Source organism: Euphorbia lathyris, chromosome 2 (assembly GCF_963576675.1).
Source record: "Euphorbia lathyris chromosome 2, ddEupLath1.1, whole genome shotgun sequence".
NCBI classification, from domain to species: domain Eukaryota; kingdom Viridiplantae; phylum Streptophyta; class Magnoliopsida; order Malpighiales; family Euphorbiaceae; genus Euphorbia; species Euphorbia lathyris.
In genome coordinates this window covers 124,213,925-124,239,314 of record NC_088911.1, presented here as the reverse complement: position 1 = coordinate 124,239,314, position 25,390 = coordinate 124,213,925, and the positions used below count along the sequence as shown (strand labels likewise).

Below are 25,390 nucleotides of genomic sequence, written 5' to 3'. Positions count from 1 at the left end.
AATTGTTCATCAATTGTAGACCATAACCCATATCCAATCAAACTGGTTTACAGGCTTAATTTCTTTTTACTACTCTTGTGTTGTTGGTTTATATCCACATTTCATAGCTGCAAAATCTTTCAGACCCAAAGCACTAGTCCTTCCTGTCAAAAGATCCATCCACAAAACAAGATTTCAGATATTTCAACTGTAATTTAGCCATTTTTATGTAATACAATTTAACGTTTTCTATGTTTATGTATTTGTATAATTTTTTTTCACTGCATATGTAGTTTGCCTCAACTACCTGCAAATCCTCATACATCTCTATGCGTATTGTCACGACCTGGATTCGTGACACGCAGACAAAGCGGATGCTTGCTGGTTGAATTTGAAATGTCGGGTACGGGATTAGCATTAAGGAAGAGTACGTGCTATTTAGATGGCATCCCATCCTCGGAAGGGTGTTCATCTAGGCACTAAACTGGTTCGGGAGCTGATCCCGCTCCCCTGATGAGCTCATGGGAGGGCGAAAACCAGTGAGCACGGAGACGACAAGGCTTACCTCAAGGACTTTGGCCCAACTTGAGGTGCCGCACGGGAGTTGCCTCTGCGTGAAAACTCTGACCCCGTGACGGTATGCATCTTATTTTTAGACTATCAAGTAATTAACTAATTACATTTTAAACAAGTTGAATGAGCTGTCGGAACATTTTAAACAAGTTAATACAATATAGGAATAATTTGAAAATTAAAGGAATCAATTGACAAGTTGAACAACTTTTGCATAAATTATTAGTTGAAGGTACTTGAAATCCCTCTGCATAAATAAAATCTTCTCCGGAATTTGCATGTGATGCAAGTCATTATGAATTGCCTTTACTAGATATATTTATACACCAGTCAAGATATTTGGGCTGCAATAATTAACATTTAAGATTATATATTTATATTATTTTCTTTTCACTTTTCACTGAGAAATATGGCAAATATGCCCAAACAGCTTTTTGGATCTAAAATTATTTTAAAGGTTTTGATTCAAAACAACTGTATGTGATTAAAAGAGATTATACAAAAAGCTAATTTTGAAAAGATTTTTTATTGCTTTCTCTTTTTTGAAGCATATTTTTATCTTTAATTACTACCTTTTAATTTTAAATAAAAAGCTTATTATATTCTTATATGTCATTTTACAAACAGTTATTATCGGCTAAGTTTTACCAAACAATTTTACACGATTAGTTAGACAAACGGAACCCGTATCTTTTTACATGTTTATTGCCAATCACCCCATCATCTCATTTACCAATCCAATACACTCTACCTAAATTGGACAGTCCTGGTCGAGGAGGATTGGTGTTTTCAGAATCTCAATATTTGTGACTAAAAGCTAACTAAAATATTCATTATTTTCACTATAAAGTCCGGAACCCCGTTCTTCTGCAACAATCAGATTTCAAATTGGAATGGCTTTTCCCTCTTTTCACTTGATTCTTTTCTGCTCTACTCTTCTCTTTCTTGTTAATCCATCCACCCAAACATCTTTCAGACCCAAAGCACTAGTCCTTCCTGTATCAAAAGATCCATCCACAAAGCAATATGTAACTGTAATCAAGCAAAGAACCCCTCTAGTCCCAACCAAATTGATACTTGATCTTGGTGGGGAATGCCTATGGGTTGATTGTGACAAAGGCTATGTTTCTTCCACTTATAAGCCTGTACGTTGCAGGTCAGCTCAGTGTTCATTAGCTAAATCACAGAGTTGTACCGCAGAATGTTACCCTGGCCCAAGACCAGGTTGCAACAACAATACATGTAATTCACATCCAGATAATACAGTCACACTTACTGGTACTAGTGGGAGATTGGTCAAGATGTTGTCTCAATTCAATCAACTGATGGCTCGAACCCAGGCCGGGTTGTCTCGGTTCCTAAATTGATCTTCACTTGTGGTTCAACCTTTCTTCTTGAAGGTCTTGCTAATGGTGTCAAAGGTATGGCTGGACTTGGAAGGACTCAGATTTCACTTCCTTCTCGGTTTTCTTCTGCTTTTAGTTTTCATAGGAAGTTCGCTATTTGCTTATCAGGAGATAACGGTGTCGTTTTCTTTGGTGATGGTCCTTATGTTTTGCTTCCAAACATTGATGTCTCTAAATCTTTGAGTAATACTCCATTAATTCTTAACCCAGTAAGCACTGCCCAGCTTATTTCCCAGGTGATGCTTCTTCTGATTATTTCATCGGGCTTAAATCTATTAAGATTAATGGAAATATTAATGTTCCGTTAAACAAGACGTTGTTGAAAATTAACAAAGAAGGACTAGGAGGGACCAAGATTAGTACTGTTAATCCTTACACTGTCATGGAAACCTCAATTTACCAAGCTGTTATAGAAGTGTTCGTCAAAGAGTTAGCTCATGTGCCTAGAGTTTCAGCTCTGGCACCTTTTGGTGCTTGTTTTAATTCAACCTACATAGGCAGCACTCGAGTCGGGCCGGCAGTTCCTCAGATTGATCTGGTGTTGCAGAGTAGCAGTGTTTTCTGGAGGATTTTTGGTGCAAATTCAATGGTACAAGTTAAAGAAGATGTGTTATGTCTTGGTTTTGTTGATGGAGGTGTAAATCCAACAACTTCAATTGTAATTGGTGGGCATCAATTGGAGAATAATCTGCTACAGTTTGATCTTGCTGCTTCAAAGCTCAGCTTCAGCTCTTCAGTTCTGTTTAGAAAAACTACTTGTGCCAACTTTAATTTTACTTCTAATGCCTAGCTAATAGTTTCATTTTCAGATGCTTCTCATGAACTTTATTTTCTCATAATAATAAGTTTTGAATAAATGATTTTACAGTTCAAAAATGAAATTATATGTTACAATCACTTAGATGGCACTTGGATTTGCAGCATTATATATTAAAATAATAAATACATTAATACATGTGGAGAAAAGTGCATCACACTCATATATAATCATGAAAGTTGTATGCTACATGTGGAGTACTTCTCAAGTGCATGATACTTTAATGAGCTCAGAACATGTTGAAATGATTCTTTTTCCAAACAGGCATATATTATTGCTATAAATCAGTGTACTTTTTGTTGTGCGGAATTAATGAAAGATAAATAAACAAGCAATCGAAAAACACAGATTTACGTGGTTCACTAACGTTGTGTTGGCTAGTCCACGGACATAAGGAGAATAGTATTATTAGGAGGCGAAAAATCAGATTACAATGATTAGGTTACATAATGAGGTATTTATAATACTCAATTTAACCTAATCTCACTAGGAACCCACGATCCTAATCTCACTAGGATCATGATCCCAATCCAACTAGGAACTCATGATCCCAATCCAACTAGGAACCCATGATCCTAATCCAACTAGGAATCTGAAACCCAATACTACTCCGAATAGGAAATAAGATATACTGATTCAAGGCATTACGACAAATCTCCACCTTGACTTGAATCCTCCTGAAAACATAACAGATGCACTCATGACAGTGCCAGATGAACAGACTTCTCCCTCTGCCTCAGATTCGCCCCCACAGGGCAACTAATAATCTCTATTCCCAGAATTTTCGATCTTCACGTTCATCGCAGACATCTTTCTCTCCAGAAAACAAAACCCCAATCGGAAACCGAAAGCTCTGATACCAGTTTGTTGTGCGGAATTAATGAAAGATAAAATAATAAACAATCGAAAAACACAGATTTACGTGGTTCACCAACGTTGTGTTGGCTAGTCCACGCGCAGAAGGAGAGTAGTATTATTAGGAGGCAAAAAAATCAGATTACAATGATTAGGTTACATAATGGGGTATTTATAAGACCCAATCTAACCTAATCCCACTAGGAACCAATGATCCTAATCCCACTAGGAACCCATGATCCCAATCCCAATCCAACTAGGAACCCATGATCCCAATCCAACTAGGAACCCATGATCCTAATCCAACTAGGAATCCGAAACCCAAATCCTACTCCGAATAGGAAACGGGATATACTGATTCAAGGCATTACGACAAATCTCCACCTTGACTTGAATCCTCCTGAAAACATAACAGATGCACACATGACAGTGCCAAATGAACAGACTTCTCCCTCTGCCTCAGAGTTGCCCCCACAGGGCGACTAGTAATCTCTGACGTTTAGCAAGTCCAAACAGTGTTGAAACTTGCTATGTGGAACAGGCTTGGTAAACATGTCAGCCGGATTGTCAGCAGTGCCTACCTTCTTCACCTTGACCCTCTTCTCACTTCTCAGAAAATGATACCTCACGTCTATATGCTTGGTCCTCTCATGATGAACCTGATCCTTGGCTAAACAGATTGCACTCAAGCTGTCACAATACACTGTAGCATGATCATGATGTAAACCAAGATCACTAACCAGTCCTTTAAGCCAAATCCCCTCCTTAGCAGCTTCAGTCAGTGCCATATACTCTGCTTCTGTAGTAGACAAAGTCACTGTAGGCTGCAAAGTAGCTTTCCAACTGACAACTGAACCGCCAAGAGTGAAAACATAACCAGTCATAGATCTTCTAGTGTCAACATCTCCAGCATAATCAGAGTCTGAAAAACCTGTCACCAAACACTCTGTATCACCTCCATAAATGAGACCAACGTCAGATGTACCTGTTAGGTACCGAAAGATCTTCTTCACAGCTTGCCAATGCTCCTTGCCAGGTTCACCCATAAACCTGCTAACAACACTAACAGATTGTGCAAGATCAGGTCTAGTGCAGACCATTGCATACATCAAGCTTCCTACTGCACTAGCATAGGGAACTCGAGACATGTACTCCTTCTCTTCAGCAGACTTAGGTGCAAAAGCAATAGACAGATGTGCACTTGCAGCACTAGGAGTATTTATGGGCTTTGCGGTAGACATGCCAAATCTTGACAAGATCTTTTGAATATAGTCCTTCTGTGACAGAAAAAGTTTCATTTTGCTTCTGTCCTGTAAATCTCTATTCCCAGAATTTTCCGAGCTGCACCTAAATCCTTTATCTCGAACTCTGCGCTGAGAAGACCCTTCAACTTCTGAATGTCATGCTTCTTCCTTGCAGCTATCAACATGTCATCTACATACAACACCAGATAGATAAAAGACTCATCTTCCAATTTATTGTAATAGACACAATAATCATATGGGCTCCTGGTGTAGCCCAGCTGCATCATATATTACTGAACTTATTAATTGGAGGAATTTTCAGGAACTTTAAGGGGGAATTTCTGCGCGCTTTTGCTTTTCCCATTCCCTCGACTTTCTCTTTCGAGGCTGAAATTAAAGCAGACATTTTCGCGGTTCAGACTGCCTTTGAGAATGGCTGGACACGCTTATGGCTTGAGAGTGATTCCACCTACGTGGTTCAGCTGTTCCGCTCTCGGTCTACATCCGTACATTGGACGGTACGTCAGGATTGGATTCAGTGCCTCGGCTACTTGAACTCTATGTCATTTGCAGTCTCCCATATTTACAGAGAGGGCAACCAGGTGGCGGACATTCTCTCCAATAATTACGGCAGGACAGCAGCTTCGTTAACATGGTGGACTTCCGTCCCAGATTTTTGTTTAGATGCTTTTATGTGTAACTCATGGGGTCGTACTGTTTTTCGATTCTCATGTTTCTTTCATTCTTTTATTCTTCTTTTGTAACCTTATTTTATTTTTCCTCTTCTAATAATATTGACACTGGGTTCGTGTGGTTATCGGGGTGCTAACCTAGTTGGGTTGTCGGATGCCACACTACTCTGATGTCAGCCTTTACTTAGAAAAAAAAACTTATTAATTGGATAATATTATCTATCTTATTGTCTCCTTAATGTATTATATTTGACTCAATTTATGCAACATTTATATGTGATTATCTCTTGATGAAAATTCAGTCTAGTAACAATTAAGATTTGTTTAAATGATTGAGCGTTTTAAGATTTGTTCAAACCTGCTGCAAGTTAGATCTTGTTTTCTAGTGTAATTAGCATGAGCTAGTTTTTTGTATTTTCATTTTTGGCTGTCAATTTCAATTAAGCTTTTCTCTGTATAAATATTTACTTTGTATATCGTTTTTGTTCAATAACATGATGCAAATTTTCATTGATTGTAATTTCAATTTCTTATGATGATATCAAAGCATATCTATCTGCTGAAAAATTCTAAAAATTTATAAGCTTTAACAATGGTGAGAATTTCTCTAAGAGGTGAAGATAATCCTGAATCTCCCTGTTTCCTTGCAGCAAATGTTCTATAGCTTTTGTTACCCACATACTCGACCAAATTATAGTCAAGGATCAAGATCGATGAAAGTTCTTCTCATGCTATAAAGCACCAAGACGGATACAGGTACGGATGCATGTGTGATATGTGGTAAATATCAATTAGGTCGGTTTTAACTTATTAGTTTGCCTTTTGAAGTTAATTAGTTTTTGAGTGGTGTACATTAGTCCAGTTCTTTCACTTAGCTTTTGTGTTAGGAAGAATATGGAGTGTAACAGCTATATAGTAGAAAAGTTGTAAGGCTACTTATTACAGTGTATCTTTTATCCTGTTTTTTACTACAGTATAGCTCTTTATTTTTCTGTTTTTCCACCTGTCCTCCTCTTCGCTATTTTTACGGATTGTTACCTTTTTTTTCTTTTATATATGACTGTTGTTCGGTGCTTCTTTTTCAAGTTGAGAATAATGAAATCATATCTTCTTTGCTTCATTCTTACTGCTTTGCATTTATATTTGTTACATGAGAATGTGAAAAAGGGACAGAAGTAATAGAAGTAGAAGCAAAAGGAAAAGCATGCTCATGAAATAAAACATCCCTTGAAACAATAATTTTATGATTTGATAAATCAAGAAGTTTATAATTGGAAGAGAATTGATTTTGTTGATTGGTTTGAGTTGGATGTTGTTCTCTTTGATTTCCACCTTTAAATACTTTCCACACCGGACTCCCACTACTTCCTTGCCAACTGTCCTCATCTTGAGCAAGTTCCTTCGTGTAGTAAGTTCTATAACGGTTTCTCTGCTAGATCCATTTGGCTCCTACTGAAATCCCCAACTGTCCACGATAGATGTTCGTTGCCTTATCTGCCACATCTCCTATTTCTACGGACATTGGCCTTTTTACTTGATCATTCATGGGTCTTTTACCATCCCATCCTTGAATTTTGCATCTGTCCTGTTTTGACCCCTTTGTCCTGAACGTACGCTACGGTGCTTTGCTCTCGTTGAGTTTCATTCTTTGGGCTCTTTTGCACAATTAAATTTCACACTTTATTTATTATTTATACTTTATGTATTGGGATCCTCATTTCGTTCGTAGAAAATTTTATTTTAAACTAATAAAAAAATGTTATGCAATTAAATAATTGGCTTAATATATTATTTATCTTTGCAACTTGTTGAAATTTGATTAGACTTTGTTTGAACTTTCAAAATGTTTTAATAGCCCCTCAACTTATATAAAATATTAAAATAATTCTTTCACTTGTATAAAATATAATGATTAATTACTCGGTTATAAAAAAGTAAGTTACATATAAAAAAATATGTTGCACGCGTGTTAAAAATGTAAAATGATGAAAATTGGGGGAATAGAGTTCTAATATTATAAAAAAACAAGTTTTACAATTAAACAAGGAATAACTTCATGTTTAAAATGTTTTAGTTTGATATGTGAATTATGTAATCACATTTTAAGGTATATGTAACACGTCTACTTATACATTTTACTTTTTAACGACCAATTAATTAATTAATTAAATTTTAAGTAAGTTAAAGGAGCGGTCGGAATATTTTGAAACACTTAGAAAATTGAAGCAGGCAATCAACTGTTTTTTGTTGGACAAGTTGATGGATTTTGCATAAATAATTAGTTGAAGGTACTTGAAATCCTTTGCATAAATAAAATCTCCTTAGGAATTTGCATGTGATGCAAGTCATTGAGAATTGCCTTTAATCGATTTATACATCAGTCAAGATAGTTGGGCTGGGCTGCAATAATTTACTTTTAACATATTTATATATTATTTTATTTATACAAAGGATTTCAAGTACCTTCAACTAATTATTTATGCAAAATCCATCAACTTGTTTCAACAAATCGAGTAAAGGCAAATAATGTGATTTTATTTATGCAAATTCCTGAAAAGATATTGTTGGGCTGGGCTGCAATAATTTACTTTTAAGATATATAATTACTATTTCTTTTCACTAAAGATATATGACAACAATATCTTTTAATTGTTTATTGCCAATTTCCCATCATCTCAATTTGACAATTTCCTATCATCTCAATATTTGAATCTAAGACGAGAAATTGTTGAGCAATCCCAGAACATAACACTTATCAAATTGAAATGGTTTCTCCCTTGCTTGGTTTCTTCTTGACTGCTCTTGTCTTGTTGGTTCATCCATATTCCATAGCTGCCAAATTATCTTTCAAACCCAAAGCTATTGTTCTCCCCACATCAAAAGATCAATCCATAACTCTAATCAAACAAAGAACCCCTTTAGCTGCTGGAACATCTTTCAGACCCAAAGCACTAGTCCTTCCTGTATCAAAAGATCCATCCACTAACCAATACTTAACTGAGATCAAGCAAAGAACCCCTCTAGTCCCAATCAAATTGACACTTGATCTTGGTGGCCAATGCCTATGGGTTGACGAGCAAGATTATGTTTCTTCAACCTATAAACATGTGCGTTGCGCCACAGCCCAATGTGCATTTTCCATATCAACAGGTTGTGTCCCAGAATGCTATACTAGCCCCCCAAGGCCAGGTTGCAACAATAACACATGTGGTTATGTTGCTGATAATCCAATCTTGCAGTCTGCTTTTGTTAATGCTGAGGTTGGTCAGGATGTTGTTTCAATTCAATCAACCGATGGCTCTAATCCTGGTAGAGCCGTTTCTGTTCCTAAGTTCACTTCTACTGTTGCTATAACCTCTATGCTTCAAGGTCTTGCTAATGGTGTTAAAGGCATGGCTGGACTCGGAAGGACCCGGATTTCACTTCCTTCTCAGTTTTCTTCAGCTTTTAGTTTTGATAGGAAGTTTGCTATTTGCTTATCTTCTTCAACTAATGGAAACAACGGTGTCGTTTTCTTTGGTGATGGTCCTTATGTTTTGCTTCCAAACATTGATGTCTCTAAATCTTTGATTTACACTCCATTAGTTGTTAACCCGGTGAGCGTCCGAACAACCTCTTTTGAAGGTGAATCTTCTTCTGATTATTTCATTGGGGTTACTTCTATTAAGATTAATGGAAATAAAGTTCCATTAAATACAACATTGCTCAAAATTGATAAACAAGGATCTGGAGGAACCAAGATTAGTACAGTAAATCCTTACACTGTAATGGAAACCTCAATTTACAAAGCGGTTGTGAAAAGTTTCATCAAAGAGTTAGCTCAAGTGCCTAGAGTTTCAGCTGTGGCTCCTTTTGGTGCTTGTTTTAATTCAACCTTCATAGGCAGCACTCGAGTTGGGCCGGCAGTTCCTCAGATTGATCTGGTGTTGCAGAGCAGCAGAGTTATTTGGAGTATTTTTGGTGCAAATTCAATAGTAAATGTGAAAGAAGATGTGGTTTGTCTTGGATTTGTTGATGGAGGTGTAAATTCAAAAACTTCTATTGAGATTGGAGGACATCAATTGGAGGATAATCTGCTACAGTTTGATCTTGCTGCTTCAAAGCTTGGCTTCAGCTCTTCACTTTTGTTTAGACAAACTAACTGTGCTAACTTTAACTTTACTTCTAATGCCTAGCTAATATTTTCATTTTCAGATGCTTCTCATGAACTTGTATTTTCTAATATCCATGATCATAATAATAAGTTTTGAATAAATGATTTTACAGTTCAAAAATAAATTATATATTACAATCACTTAGATTGGCACTTGGATTTGCAGCATTATATATTAAAATAATAAATACATTAATACATGTGGAGAAAAGTGCATCACACTCATATTTATGGAAGTTGTATGATACTTCTCAAGTGCATGGTACTTTAATGGGCTCGGAACATGTTGAAACGAATCTTTTTCCAAATAGCCATTATTGCTACAAATCATTGTACTTTTATACATTTTAATGTGGAAGAATACAGGAAACCATCTAGTCTACTTGTTTTATTAGCAACTTATTGGATAATATTATTATATATGACTCAATTTTTTTTTTTTTTTGAATCATATATGACTCAATTTATGTAGCACTTATAGGTGATTATCCCTTGATAAAAAATCAGTTTATTAACAATTAAGATTGGGAGCGATCTTTGCGGGAGTTAGAAGAGGTAGACCGTTTTCTGTTTGGAAGCAGTTGCTTAATTAATACGGTAAAGGAGCCAAAGATCATTGAAGTATTTACGATACGTACGAGCTTGAGTTGGCTTGCTAGCCAACATTTCACAAATGTTATCTTTGAATCGGATGCCAAATTAGTTATTGATGTGGTTAATTCTCACCGACAAGATAATCCGGAGTTCGGTTTGATTGTTCAAGATTGCAGGGTTATCATCAACTGTCACTCTGGTTTCAAATTATGTTTTAATCATCGTTTAGCGAATAGGGCCGCACATATAATGGCAAGGCGGGCTTATTCCATTGCTAACGATATTTTTTCAGTGTAATGCCTACATGGCTGTTAAGAATAATTGAAATTACGATAAACGAAAATAAGCAAACACACAAGAATTGTTTACCCAGTTCGCCACTCAATATGAATGACTACGTCTGGGGGCACTACCAAGCCAGGATATTTACTGCAGTTGGATCGCTGCATTTGGGCCCATCGCTTCAGTTGGACCTATATATATTAGTCTCCATAAGCCCAACAATCTCCCACCTGGAGACTAAATCTGTCATCTGATGGTAGTGCCATGCCTTTAACTTAATTACCAAGGTCAGCTGAAGCCATACATAGCTTCAGCTTCTCTAAGGTTACAACCTTAGTCAACATGTCTGCAGGATTCTCTGTGCCTGGAATCTTCATCAACTGCAATATCTTCCTGTCCAAGAGATGCCGTATGTAGTGATGCTTCAACTCTATGTGCTTTGTTCTTGAGTGAAAGGCGGGATGTTGAAACACCTTTCCACATAATTTTGATTTGACAAAATTGTTTAAGTATAATTAAAAACATATTCTAAACACACTAAGTTTAAATGCTTTGATTTATTCTACTAATGTGTTTGTTCAATGTTGAGTTAAATTGTTTATAAGACACAAAGATTAAAAGGCCCAAAGCCCAATACGGAAGTCAAAGCCCAAGTCAAACAGTATAAGGCAACTCGGCCCTCGTATGTCAAAACGCTGTCGTTATATACAAAACGCAACTCAGCGGAAGAAGGATCTAGAAGACCTTCGAGGAACAACTTCGGGACGAAGCTGCTGAGTTGATTCGACAAAGAGTACAAGATAGCAGCTGGCTAAGAACAACTTCCAGACAAAGTGTTTCCACTTTGGGTAAAGTTCAGACGACACAGAATGTTGTCTAGTTGACCTTACCATAAATGAAGAGACATTCTGCCGAGCTGACCAAAAGCTGACCGAGGACAGAAGATACTCAAATCTGATTGGCCGAGAGCTCTGAGCAAGACAGGATGACAACGACAGGAAGCCGTTTCCCTCCAACGGTTATTTCGAAATTCGAAATGACCGATGCCTCAGACGTCTCTATAAATAGAGCCCTTCAGTTGCTTCATAAAATACAGAACTTGATCAAGCCATTACGCTGACCAAATCTCTACGCAAAGTTCTACAGGAAAAAGCAAAGCAATCTTACACTAAATTTCATATCTTTTGTGTAAAAGTCTAGAGTGATTATTCAATCATCTAAGGTGTCTTAGCAATCGTTGTTTAGGACAAAACACTTATCATTTCTAGAGATTAGAAAGGAGAGGCTGAGTACTCGGTTATAGTACTCAGCGAGAGATTAGGATTGAGTAGATGTATAGAGGAAGGAACTCTTGTTATACTCAGTTGCTAAGATTGTAAAAGATTTGATGCTCTACCGTTAAAGAGCTCAGTAGAGAATTCGAAATCTCGGAACGTGTTCCGGGGACAGGACGTAGGCTTGGAGGCCGAACCTGGATAAATCTGCTGAGTAACACATCTCTAACCTTAAACTCCTTTATATATTTATTGCTTGCTTAAACAAAAACTGACCAAGTAAAGAGGTCAAGCTGAGTTGTGCGCATTGAATATCTGAGCTCAGGAATAGACTCTAAGTGCTATCTCCTGACTCAAGTAAAGAAACTGACCTAGTCACTAGTTGACTAAGCCAGTATCTTGCTATTCACTCAGCGCCGCTGTTAAAACCTTTTTCTCACGAAAAAGACGTCTGCCCTAACTTAAATTTTTTTAAATAGTTCCTAACCCCCCTTGGAACTATACTTGTAATATTATAAGGGACCAACAAGTGGTATCAGAGCTTAAAAGCTCACTGTTAAAGGTTTAATCACCTTGAGCTGATCCCCACTATGGGCGAAAACAGCACTCGGTTTCTCCTAGGAAACCAAACAACTCAGATCTTACTTGAGGGGCTGTCCATTACTCGGCCTCCCCTATTCTTCGGGTCTAACTATACCTTCTGGAAGAATAGGATGAAAAATTTCATTCAGGCTACAAATATGAGTGCCTGGCTATCCATAGTCCAAGGTCCATTTGTACCTGTCGAAGTTGTGGCTGGTGTAGACACCGAGTCGGAAGATCTGTGACGAAAACCTGTAACAACACGGTTGAAGCGGTTGGTTCCGGGAGTTTTAAAGCAAAAAAAAATATAATAAAAAATGAGAGGTCAGTAAGAGTTGCGGTCGTCGAGTGGACGGCTCGCGAGTGCTCGGCGACGTGGTGCGAGCGCCTAGCGGCAGTCGGCGCGCGCCTAACGAAAGTTGGACGCGCGTTCGACAACGCGGGGCGCACGCCCGACAGCCGTTGGGCGAACACCCAACGACGTGGGGCGAACGCCCAACATCGTTGGGCGGACGCCCAACGGTCGTTGGGCGTGCGCCCAACATCAGTTGGGCGTTCGCCCAACATCAGTTGGGCGTTCGCCCAACTGATTTTGGGCATAGGCCCAAAAGATTTTGGGCGTAGCCGGACGCCCGTCGGGCTACGCCCAAAATTTTTTAGGATCCGTGCCTATAAAAGGCACGGATCCCCATGCATTTGAGAGGGAGGATTTGAGAGAGCTTTCTCACTCTAGACATTTTTAGAGAGAGAAAGTGAATTTTTTTGAGAAAAATATTTTTTTTTCTCAAAATGTCCGAATTTCCTAAAAGTTAAATTTTTACTAAAAACACCGGAAAATCACGATTCGCGGAATCAACCGACTTCGACTGTCAGATACCGATCTTGAGGTATTATCCGAGCACTAGACTCATTTATTTATTCGTTTAATTTATTTTCTTATTTTATTTTTATAGAATATAGTTTTTGTTTATTTAGTTATTTATTTATCACGTCTTATTTAATTTCCCGTATTTATTTATTTTTGTCTCGTATTAAATAAACGTTCCATTTTTGTTTAAAATAAAAACCTCGTTTTAATATCCCAATACGAACCGTGATCCGATTCAAAGGTAGTTCGGGATTAAAAAAAAACATTGCAATTATAAGTTTTGAAAATATTTCTAAATAACGTTTTAAAATAAAACATCGTTTTAGGAGTCCCCGTTATAGACTATGATCCAATTTTGGTAGTTCGTGGACCCAAAATGATAGAATAGATCTAATCTAAAGCTTTTGAATAAATCTGAAAACTGTTGGAGCAGTTCTGTAATTTTCCGTTTTCTGTCACTAAAGGCTGTTTACGACGGATTTTCCGTCGGTAAAGCTGCTGAAATGTAAAAAATGCGGTTTTGGTCCTTCTTTCTCAACTTTTAGACTTTTGGTCTTTGTATATATATGTGTATAATTATGTAATGTATTTATGAAAATCATTTTGGGTTATATAACTATTAATTACATATTATTTATCTATCTACTTTATATTTTAAACTTAATTTACATCAATTTAGTTTTGTAAAGTAACATATTTGTACATATATATAGTTTTTTGGTTTATTTGAGTTATATTAGCCATTATTTAGGGTGGGGTTATTTTCTATATATTTATTATGTAAAACTATTTTGGGATGAATTTAACTTTCTTATTTATGGATTTTATTCTCTATTTTTTTGTTTCTTAAATCAAAATCAAAGGGTATTTTAATTAGTATTATCTCTATTTTCACTTATATATATGTACTATTATTTTGTTTCTTACCATATATTTAACCTACATATATTATTACTATTTTTACCATTCTTGTATATATGTATAAATATGTGTATTTATTTTCCTTTTAGGTTTTCTATATGTATATATTCTATAAATATATTTGGGTTGATTTAGACTAAATTTCTTAATTGTTGTGATTAGAGGTTAATTGAGTGAAAAAGGGAAAACAAACCACAAAAAGAGAGTTTAATTTGCTTATTTAAACTAAAAGTTTTTCTAGATATTCTCAAAGTGTAAATAATGTTTTCTTGTTGTTTTTAAATCGTTTCTAAAATATCACGTGTTGAAACCTTAATTCGTTGCAACGACGGATTAAGCGAACCTTGTAATTAAAAATCGTTTTCATTATAAATAATGAAGTTTTGAATTGTTTTCCTAACTAAATGGTTTTGTACAAAATAAATTGACTTGTATGCTTAATCACGTTTTTTTAGATTAAGAATGTTTGCTCAACGTTTTCAAACGCTCGAGTCGTTCCAACGGCGATTCGAGTGAACGTCATTGGCGGGGTTTTTGAAACGTACCTAAATCGTTCCAACGGCGATTAAGGCACGAACCATGTAAATAAACTCGTTTTGGGGAATGAGATTAGCTTAGAACTAGTGTACAAACTAAGGCATAAAATCACACCGTGAATAAATCAACTCTTTCTTCTCCCCCTCTCTCTCCTATGTATTTTCAATTTATGCTAAATGGGTGATTCTTTACTAAAGTGGCTTTTAATGACATGCTCAAAACGGTTTTCAAAGCGAGAAAGAAAAGGTTTCAAATGAATTTTAAACTTAAAGAAATATGTGATTAGTCCGTTATCACCTAACACGCTGAGTAGGAGGCCGGTGGTTCATAACCGGGCGATGTCGGGGTGCCTAGTAGCCTTTCTTCGGAAAGGAGCTAGCCTTCTCGGCTCGTACCTAAGTTTCCCGAACCCTCACCGGTCTCCCGTAAGGGATCGGTGTTCATTTTCCCATTCGTGGGTGGCGACTCTTCCATACTCCGAGCTCCGGTCCTACCGAGCAGCTTGATTCCACGGTCCAATCACCGCTTACGTCGCCATGAGGTGTCCACCCCCTGGTCCGCCCGGGCGAGGCCGTTCGGCACCTTGTCTAACAAGTGGCGACTCTGCTGGGGAAGCGAGAAATTTGATTCCGAAAGGCGTGTATTTAGCCCTTAACGGGGACGGATCATATTATTTCTTTTCGTATGCATTCATAAGCATTATTGCAAACCTTTTGGGTAATTTCTGCGAAACCTCTAGCGAGAGTCCATTCGTCGCTCGAAAGAGGCTAGTGTAAGTTCCCCCTTACAGTAAGGCGCCAAAGGGTCCCCATCCATTCGTTAGGGGCGAATTTGTGCGGTCCTGTGAGGTCCCGCGATCAGCCGTGTCAGCATATAGTAGCCTTAGAAGTTGCCATAGGATTACCCGTTACCATTTTTGATGTGATAAATGAATCAGTTCGTGTTTTCAAATTGCCATGATACGTGTCTAATCCTAAAATATGTAAAGAAAATGAAACGATACGTTAATATATACTCTTAAACCGATATACAAACTACCCCAAAACATCAAAACGATTCGAACTAAAGACGACTTAGTCATCTCGTATGAATGAACTTGTGCGACCTGCCTGGTCCCTTTCCGTGTCCCGAAGAAGGCATATGTTCAGGAAATGCGCTATGACGTAAGCATGTATTAGTATGAATTGGTTTGGTATTAAGGATAGTTATATCTCGATTCAAAAGCCTATATTAACAGTAGCCGTTATTCACATTCTTTAAATAGGTTGGGATAAAACGAGATTATGACAAAACGAAAACAAAGAACATTTCTGTTTCGAATGACCCCGTTGTAACGTAAAGAGTTTTGCAAACGTGGCCCGTCCCTTCCGAATAAAAGACGAGCTCTTACATTATGCCTTGTGTTGTTCTTAAGAGAAATGGACGTGTCCGCAAAAGTGACTAAGAAAATAAAAGAAAAGCAAAAATAAACAAACGACTCAAGTCATTCTGTATCTACGATGTATATCCATCCCGAGGGTAGTTAAAGAAAATGAACCAATGCCGTTAAATACGTGCCTCGAGCCGGTATGTACGCCGTTTAAAATCATAAAGCCGAATTAAGCTAAACTGCATAATTGCGCCATATGGACGAGACTGTGGGTTTGACTAATGGCTCGATCATTTTGACCGTTACCAAAACTACAAGAAGTATGGCCCGATCTGCGTGTTTGCTTGACTCGTGCCTAAACGAAAAAGAACGGTAATATCCCTGCTTCGAATAAGCACGCGATTCAATGAAAAGTTGATTTTCTATAACCACGCTAGGGTGATATATCCCGTAGATTGGAAGGAATAAAAACTTGTTGCTAGCCGAAAGATTACCGTGCGCTCAAATAAGACTCGACGTCTTTTTACGTAGCCAAAACGAGCAAACAGATTCTTGACGCTAAAAAAAACACGTTATGCGATGAATCTGTTCCCTAAAAAATAAAAAGTGATTTCAGCACTAAATAAACACGTGGTTACGTCTCTCGATAGATCCAAAAGATCCCGTCGTAATCCAAAAATCGAGACATGAACCCACGCGAACAAAAGGGAACGAGTCATTGTCAATACCGAACGATTGAACCAGAGGAATAACTCGTACGACGTTTAAAATCCGAGATGCGTTCAAAGGGTGTCAGAACCAGAACTGATGCATCTCGTGAAATAACAAAAGACGAGTTATTCAAAAGGGCAATCCATTTGGTCGATATCTTAGTCACTGAACGCTGATACGTTAAAACGAACTGTATTGTCTGATGAATGATTTACTTTTCCGCAATAATCGACGGCATCACGCGTCCCCTGGACCGCAATGTGAGCCCCAAACCAAAATCCTAGGAAAGAGACTTGGACCATCGAGTGTGTGGAGGAATAAGGGTGGAAGAGAGATGCTGTGATACGTGTAATTAGACTGACGTTTGTTCTTCTTATCTTATATATCCATAAATAAATAAACGCACACACCACGAATCATGCATATAAAATCATGCATACATACTAATGGATACTGTTCGCGCAGACGTCATCATTAAGCGGTTGTGGTTCCGTGAGAGTAACCGGCTAGTGAGGCAGTTTGATCAGCTACAGATTGACAGTTCCGAATCAGCAATTGTGGCTTCTGAATCACCTTCGTCCGAGTATACTCAGTCTTCTGCCAGTATGTCTGCGACCGATGAAAAAGTGGCCGAATTAGAAACCTCTGTGAATAACATTAATGATCAATTCGCCGCAATTTTGGCCCAGCTCGCTGAGCTAGCGTTGAAAGATAACAAGAGTGGTAGCAAACGCGTTGAGAATGAAGTGAACATCGGTCCCCGCTTCGGGAACGAGGATGACTATCAGGATTATATCCAGAAACAGCTTGAGAAAGAGAAAGCTAAGGAAGAGGAGTGGAAGCAGCACATCACTCAGGAAGTGCAGGATCTGCGTGGGGGAAGTTCTGGGAGTCAAAACTTTTATAATTTGAAGAATTGTTTGTCGGCAACTGCTTTGCCTTTGAAGTTTCGGCTCCCTGACATGAAGAAGTTCGATGGAACTGGGGATCCCACGGCTCACATGAATTAGTATATTGCAGTGATGAAGCACACAATCCTGACTGAGGATCAAGTCCTGGGACTGTTTAATACCTATCTGGAGGGAGCTGCCCTTGTATGGTTTCATGCGTTACCGATGGTGACGAAGAGAGATTGGAAGGAGTTGGCAAAATCATTCATCGCTCAGTATAGTTTCAACACTATGCTTGAGGTTACTCTAAAGGAACTGGAAAGCACTAAGCAACAAACTGGTGAGTCTTTTTCCGACTTTGTGAGGAGGTGGAGAGCCAAGGCAGTGGTTATGAAGCAAAAGCCGCTCGAGCAGGATCAGATCCGAATGGTAATTGGCAACACGTTGCCGTATATTAAGAATGAGCTGCGATATATGCCTTTTACCGATTTCAGTCAGATGTATAGATGCGCCTTGACAGTCGAGGGGGACGGAGAGCCGAAGAAAGCTTATACCAAGTGGACAAATTCTGGATATGGTGCCGGAGGGCCAAGCGCGAGTACAGAATCGGCCGCAGTGAAAGTGCTTGATCTTAATGCTATCGAGAAAAGGCAGTTCGCCAAGTTTGATCAGACCTACGTAAAAGTTTTCGAACGATTGTAGAAAAAGGGATTATTAAAAGCCCTCACTCATTATAACAAGGCGTCGCCTGCCCCGTATATACAAGCTAGGGGATACTGCGAGTTCCACAGTAATTACGGGCATACTATTGAGAACTGCGAGAGACTGAAACACGAGATTCAGGATTTGATTGAGGAAAAGAAGATAGCTGATCCTTCGTCAGCGAACCTTCCACTAGGCATAATCCATTGCCTAACCATAGGGTGAGCATGATCGGATTTGGGGTGAAAGAAAGCGTGGTTATGGAATCCTTCGAGGAAAATGAAGAGGAGTTGTTGGACTCCGATGAGAAGAGCAATGTGGGAAATGGTTTATATGTGTCCTTCCTTGGCAAGGAGCAGGAGGGTGAACCGATGGATGAAGGGTTAGACGGTGGAGCACCGTATGATGAAGATAGTGCTGAAGAGACCGGGGAAGGGTCGTCTCGAACTATTGTGCCAGAATTGAGCCTATTTAGTGGAGGAGAGAATCCCGATGTGCACTTGCGCGAGTATATGCATGATATGTTTGCTGAATCCTTCGGGGTGGACGAGATTGCTCAGTGGTTCCACCATTCGCTAATAGGCGAGCCTTTGGGGTGGTTCCACTCATTACCCGACTCTTGCAAGCATGATTGGGAACAATTGTTCGATCTATTCCTTGAAAAGTACAAGAACACCAAGAACAGGATGTCAGAGCACTTCGCGTTGCAGATTGGGCCTATCAAACGCCCGTTGCCGATGGTCAGTAAGTATAATGGCAACAAGGATCCAATGGAACACCTTCACTTCTACTTATCAGCCATGGGGCCTTTGGGTTTTAAGGAAGAAGAGATCACCAGTCTGTCTTGCAATTAACTGATGGGGGAGCCGCTGATGTGGTATATGTCTCTCCCGATGCGTATTAAGTGTGATTGGGCCGCGATGACCAAAAGGTTCATTAAGGAATATACAGTATGGATGCTTGCGGAGCAAACCCCGGACTCACCCTCTTATGAAACACCCGAAGTGGTGTTGGCAATGCCCCGGTATGGTGGATACCGGGATCCTGTTGAGCACGCAAGGTTGTTCCGCAACCATATGTATGACGCTGGGTTCCCTCAATGTGAATTACATGAACATTTCTCGGAAATTCTCATGGGAGAAGCCTTGTTGTGGCACCAAGGCCTATCAGAGGAAGAAATGGGTCATTGGATACCTCTTAGGGATGCTTTTGTGTCGAGATATGAGATGTATGTTCCATGGACGGGATCCCTGGAAGATCTGAATAGGATCAGGCAATTCCCCGAGGAACCATTCGTGGATTACGTTAGGAGGTGGAGGTACCGCTACGAGTTATGTCATGAAACGATGAGCGATAAGGTGCAGCTCATGTGCATACAAAGAGGCGCTATTCCGTTAGCGGCAAGAAGAATGAACAGGGTGTTTCTCCGGAACTATGATGAATTGATAGGTTGGGCTATGTATGGATCGGCAGATCCCTTGTATTTAAATCCAAATGTCCCTCACGTGATGGACCTAATGGTTGTGGACATTTGGGAAAGTTCCTCGGACGAGGAGGACGCTGATCGGAGAATTCCTATCAATATTTGGGATGAATCTGATGATGAGCCGGAAATTGCCGTTATGACAAGATCAGGTCGAGTGGCCGAAGGGAAGGCGCCTATGGTTGAGACAGAAATAGGGGAAGGATCGTCTCCCAAGCCAGATGACCAAGTCCTCGAGCAGTTGAAGAAAACACAAGCTAAGTCTACGGTGTGGGAAGTCCTATGCCATTCTAAGTACCAACGTGAGAATCTGATGAAGGAGCTGCAAAATTTGGTCATTTCTACCGACACTGAGCCGGCAGCGTTAGTAGGGGCAATTATGGCCCGGAAGAAGACTGAAATCACTTTTACCGAAAAAGATCTCCCGGAGAAGGGTAAGGCTCACAACAAGCCTTTGTACATCCGAGCTGAAATTAACGGGAAGAAGACTAGCTGTGTGATGGTTGATGATGGATCGACCATTAATGTTTGCCCGTTGAAACTCTTGTCCAAGTTGGGAGTAGAAAGAGGAGATGTGATGGCCTCGGAAACCGTGATCAGGGCTTATGATGATAGCCATAGGCACATCGAAGGAGTCTTCAAGGCTAAGCTGAAAGTAGGGCCGCATGAAGAGGATACTGAATTCACTGTGCTGGATATACCGGTGATGTTTGTCGTGTTGTTGGGAAGTCCCTGGTTCTACAAGTTGGGAGGTGTGCCCTCCATGCTCCACCAAATGATCAAATTCCCCGTCGGGGAGGAGATAGTGACGATCAGAGCTGAGAAATTGAGTTCAGTGGCGGCATTGGGAATTGAGCCTCAGCTTTTCTCCGGATTCCAAGTTTCTGGGATCTACGAGTCTAGCATGACCACCGATGTGGTGAAGATGATGAAAGGAGGCTTCATCCCTGGTATGGGCTTGGGATCACACTATCAAGGGTTGCCAGAGTTTCCAGACTTCAAGAGTCAGAAAACCCGGAGGGGTTTGGGATATGAGCTGGGAGGTCCATCCAACACAGGTGGTGAAGGAAAGGTGGGCCTAAAAAAGTATTTTGTGAATGAGGGGTACGGAAAGGTTTATTTGGGGACTCCCGAGTCATGGACTAGCACCGAAGGAAAGATCCTGCCAGGTTTTGAGATCTTCAATGATGTTACCAGTTGGGGCAAAGGAGAGGCGAGCTGCTTCGTCGAGGAGATCATGATGTTAGATCTGAATGCTGAGGAGCAGGTCATCACTATTGAAGCAACTGTGGGAGCGGTGGACGAGCCCAATACCTCCAAGGCTTATGAGAAACCCGAGAACCCCGATGATGAAAATTGTATTACTGCTTTATTTGAATCCGATGATGTACTCGCCAACACTATCAATGAAATGAATTCTGATTTTGCTTACTTGCTTGATGTTGATTCTGATCATTCCATGAATTCTCATTCATATAACATGCCTACATTTGAAATCAATACAATAGAAATGTCAACTTTCAATCTTGGCACGGATGAAAATCCTAAACTTATACAAATTGCTCAAGAATTAACTACTGAAGAGAGGAAAGAATTTGAGAGAATAATTAAAAAATACGAAATAGTGTTTGCTTGGACATACGAAGACATGCCAGGGATCGATCAATCAATCGTAACTCACCGTATTCCGACATACCCCGATGCTAAGCCTGTGAAACAGAAACTCCGACGCATGAGGCCGGAATGGGCAGATAAGATCAGAGAAGAAGTAAAGAAACAGTTAGAAGCGGGGTTCATCGAATAATCGACTATCCCCCTTGGGTCGCAAATGTAGTGCCCATCGCGAAGAAGGACGGCAAAGTGAGAATGTGCGTCGATTATAGAGATCTTAACAAGGCGTGCCCCAAAGATGAATTCGCATTGCCTCACATCGACGTATTAATCGACAGTGCAACATCGAGCGTCTTGCACACAAATTTGGACGGCTTCATGGGCTACATGCAAGTTCAGATGGTATTAAAGCACAAGGAAAAGACCTCGTTCACAACTGAGTGGGGAACATACTGCTATAGGGTAATGCCGTTTGGTTTAAAGAATGTCGGGGCAACTTATCAACGAATGGCTACAGCACTGTTCCATGATATGATACACAAAGAGGTAGAAGTTTATGTGGACGACATGATGGTCAAGTCGGAGACAAGAGAGGGGCATTTCACGGCACTTGAAAAAATTTTGGCCCGAATTGCAGAGTTCAAGCTAAGGTTGAACCCGAAGAAGTGCTTCTTTGGCGTTTCATCGGGGAAAATCTTAGGCTATGTGATCAGTAACAAGGGGATTGAGGTGGATCCCGACAAGGTAAAGGCCATACAGGAAATGCCAGCACCCAAGAATGAGAAAGAAGTGAGAGGATTTCTGGGGCAGGTTCAGTATATCAGTCGGTTCATAGCACGACTCACTGCGATCTGCGAGCCGATCTTTAAGTTGCTACGGAAAGATCAACCCACGGTTTGGAATGATAAGTGCCAGCAAGCATTAGAGAGTATCTGGAACTATTTGTCTAATCCACCGGTTCTGAGACCGCCTAAACTTGGAAAACCGCTTCTCCTCTATGTAGCGATCGAGGAGCGATCTATTGGGGCAATGCTGGCCCAGGAAGGGGACACTGGTGTGGAGCACGCAGTGTATTATCTGAGTAAGATGTTCCTAGAATACGAGCTTAAGTATAACATGATCGAAAAGACGTGCGTGGCAGTGGTATGGTTAACAAAGAAACTACGGCACTATTTTCAATCTTACAAAGTGATCATTATTTCTCGGATGGATCCCGTGAAGTATCTATACCGAACTCCGTCTCTAATAGGGAAGCTAGCCCGATGGTTATTGCTCTTGTCCGAATTTGACATCGAATATGTAACGAAAAAGGTTATTAAGGGAAGAGCCGTAACGGAATTTCTGGCCAATCAGCCTCTAAATGCGGAAGAGGAAGAGATAAACTATGATTTCCCCGATGAGCACTTGAACGCAATAGAAGTTATACCGTGGAAAATGTTCTTCGATGGAGCGGTTAACTCAAATGGAGCCGGAGTCGGAGTGCTACTTATCTCACCAGAAGGAGAAAGGGTCCCAATGGCAAAGAAGTTATCCTTCCCTCTCACCAATAATATGGCCAAATATGAAGCGTGCATCTATGGGTTAGAGTCGTTAGCAGCACTGGGAGCATCATATGTTGAAATCTGGGGCGACTCAAAACTAATTATCGAACAAGCGCAGGGAAACTGGGAAGTAAAGGAGGAAAGGTTGTGTCCATACCTAGACCAGTTGGAGGGATTGGCGCAGAGATTCAGCGAGTGTCGTTTTTATCACATTCCTCGAGCGCAGAACCAGGCAGCGGATGCTTTGGCCACTTTGGTATCAGTATGGGATAACCCTCGGAACCTTGCCTCGAAGCCTTTGGTATTGAAGAGGTCTCACAAACCATGCTACGAAGATGTAATGTTGTTGGGAGCAGATGAAAAGCCTTGGTATTTCGATATCGTAAACTTCATGAAGAGTGGAACATACCCGGCAGAATCAGAACTTAGGGATCAGGCTGTGATTAGAAGGTTAGCTCAGCAGTTCATCATCCACAATGACTTGCTTTACAAAAGGCACACCGATGGTTTACAACTGAGGTGCTTGGATGCGGGAGAAGCCCATAAGGCAATGGAGTCAGTACACTCGGGAATTTGTGGGGCCCATATGGGAGGAGCAGTATTGGCAAAGAAAATCATAAGGCAAGGCTTCTATTGGCTCACCATGGAAAGAGATTGTAACGAATATGCGAAGAAATGCCATGATTGTCAAATCCATGGAGATTATAATCACTTACCAGCTATGGAACTGCACGTGTTAGCACCCATTTGGCCGTTTGCAGCTTGGGGCATTGATATCATCGGGGAAGTGAGGCCTAATGCGTCAAACGGACACAAATTCATTGCAGTCGCCATTGATTACTTCACCAAGTGGGTGGAGGCAGAATCATTTAGCAAATTGGGGTCTAAACAGATGAGGAAGTTCATTGAAAAGCACTTGATCACCAGGTTCGGAGTGCCTCATCATATGATCACGGATAATGGGGTCCAGTTTCAAGGAGAAGTGAAACGTCTATTCCAAGAATACGGTATTGAGCATCATAGGTCTTCTCCATATCGCCCGCAAGCTAACGGGACAGTAGAAGCGGCAAATAAGAACCTTAAGAGGATCCTTGTAAAGACAGTGGAGTCGCATCGGAATTCGCACGAGCAGCTTCCACTTGCTTTGTGGTCCTATCGCACCACCATTAGAACATCTACCGGGGCAACACCGTTCTCCTTAGTATATGGTGCGGAAGCCGTTCTCCCAATTGAGATTGAAAAGCGATCGTTGAGAATCGCAGTAGAAGCAGAGATTCCTGAGACGGAATGGGTGAAGAAGCGATGTGAGCAGTTGGCATTGGTGGACGAGAAGAGGATGGATTCTCTTTACCATGTGCAGTTATATCAGAGAAGGATGGCCCGAGCCTTCAACAAAAAGGTCAAGGTCAGCCCTATCAAAGAAGGGGATTTGGTGCTGAAACAGATCCGAGTGACGCACACCGACCCTAGGGGCAAGTTCAGGCCAAACTGGGAAGGGCCATTCCTCGTGAAGAAAATCCTAAGCAAAGGGGCGGTTAAGCTTACTACTATAGATGGCATGGAGTTCTCCGAACCTACCAATCTGGATAGGCTTAAGAAATACTTTTCGTAAAAAAAAAAAAAAGAAAAAAAAATTCTCGATAGGTTGAAAACCCGCAAAGGGCGACCTATGCAACAATAAGGGACATCCCAATGGGTGAAAACCCGAAAGGGCACTCATTTGAAAATTACGGGATAGTAAAATGAGAGATGAAAAATCGCTGGGATCTGAAAACCGAAAAAAGGTGGGTCCTGGTAACAGTAGTTATATTTTGAGCAATTATGAGAATAATGTATAAGCGGCTAAGTATTTCTATTGTTTGTAAATAAATAAAGGCATGAATATATTCGAAGAGGATAATTGGAATCATTACAATCTACTGAATGCATTGTATTATAAATCATGAGTTATACATTTCCTACCTCTCTCACGTAAAAAGCCTACATCCTATCCATCCCTCTCCCTATATACAAGCTATACATCGGGATAATACTAATGAGAAAACTACAAATAATAAGCCTAATAAGGAGGAAAATCCCAGACGTCCTCAAAGTCCCTCAGACGAGAAGCCCGCTCCGCGGATAAGGCCTCCTCAGCAACCCGACGACCCTCCTCGACGGCAAGGCGCCCCGCGGTCTCCACTCGCGTCCTCTCCTTGGCAGCAAGACGCCCCTCGGTCTCCGCTCGCATCATCCCCGACCAATGGGCATTCCTCTCCCGATAGACCTGGCCGACCCTGGCATCGGCATCCCGCAGTGACTCGCTC

General features: G+C 40.3%; 1 protein-coding gene and 1 pseudogene across 1 annotated transcript; both read left to right on the top strand.

Annotated features, from left to right (window-relative positions):
• The first annotated feature begins 1,323 nt into the window (after positions 1-1,323).
• On the top strand, positions 1,324-2,870 carry LOC136216691 (probable aspartic proteinase GIP2; annotated as a pseudogene).
• Positions 2,871-8,216: 5,346 nt separating this feature from the next.
• On the top strand, positions 8,217-9,860 carry LOC136216690 (probable aspartic proteinase GIP2). Its single transcript, XM_066003243.1, has one exon. The coding sequence runs from the start codon at positions 8,332-8,334 to the stop codon at positions 9,739-9,741; it is 1,410 nt and encodes a 469-aa protein (XP_065859315.1). The 5' UTR covers positions 8,217-8,331; the 3' UTR covers positions 9,742-9,860.
• Positions 9,861-25,390: the final 15,530 nt, after the last annotated feature.

Coding starts and splice junctions, on each gene's coding strand:
- LOC136216690 (XM_066003243.1), top strand. CDS start 8,332: ATGGTTTCTCCCTTGCTTGGTTTCTTCTTGACTGCTCTTGTCTTGTTG.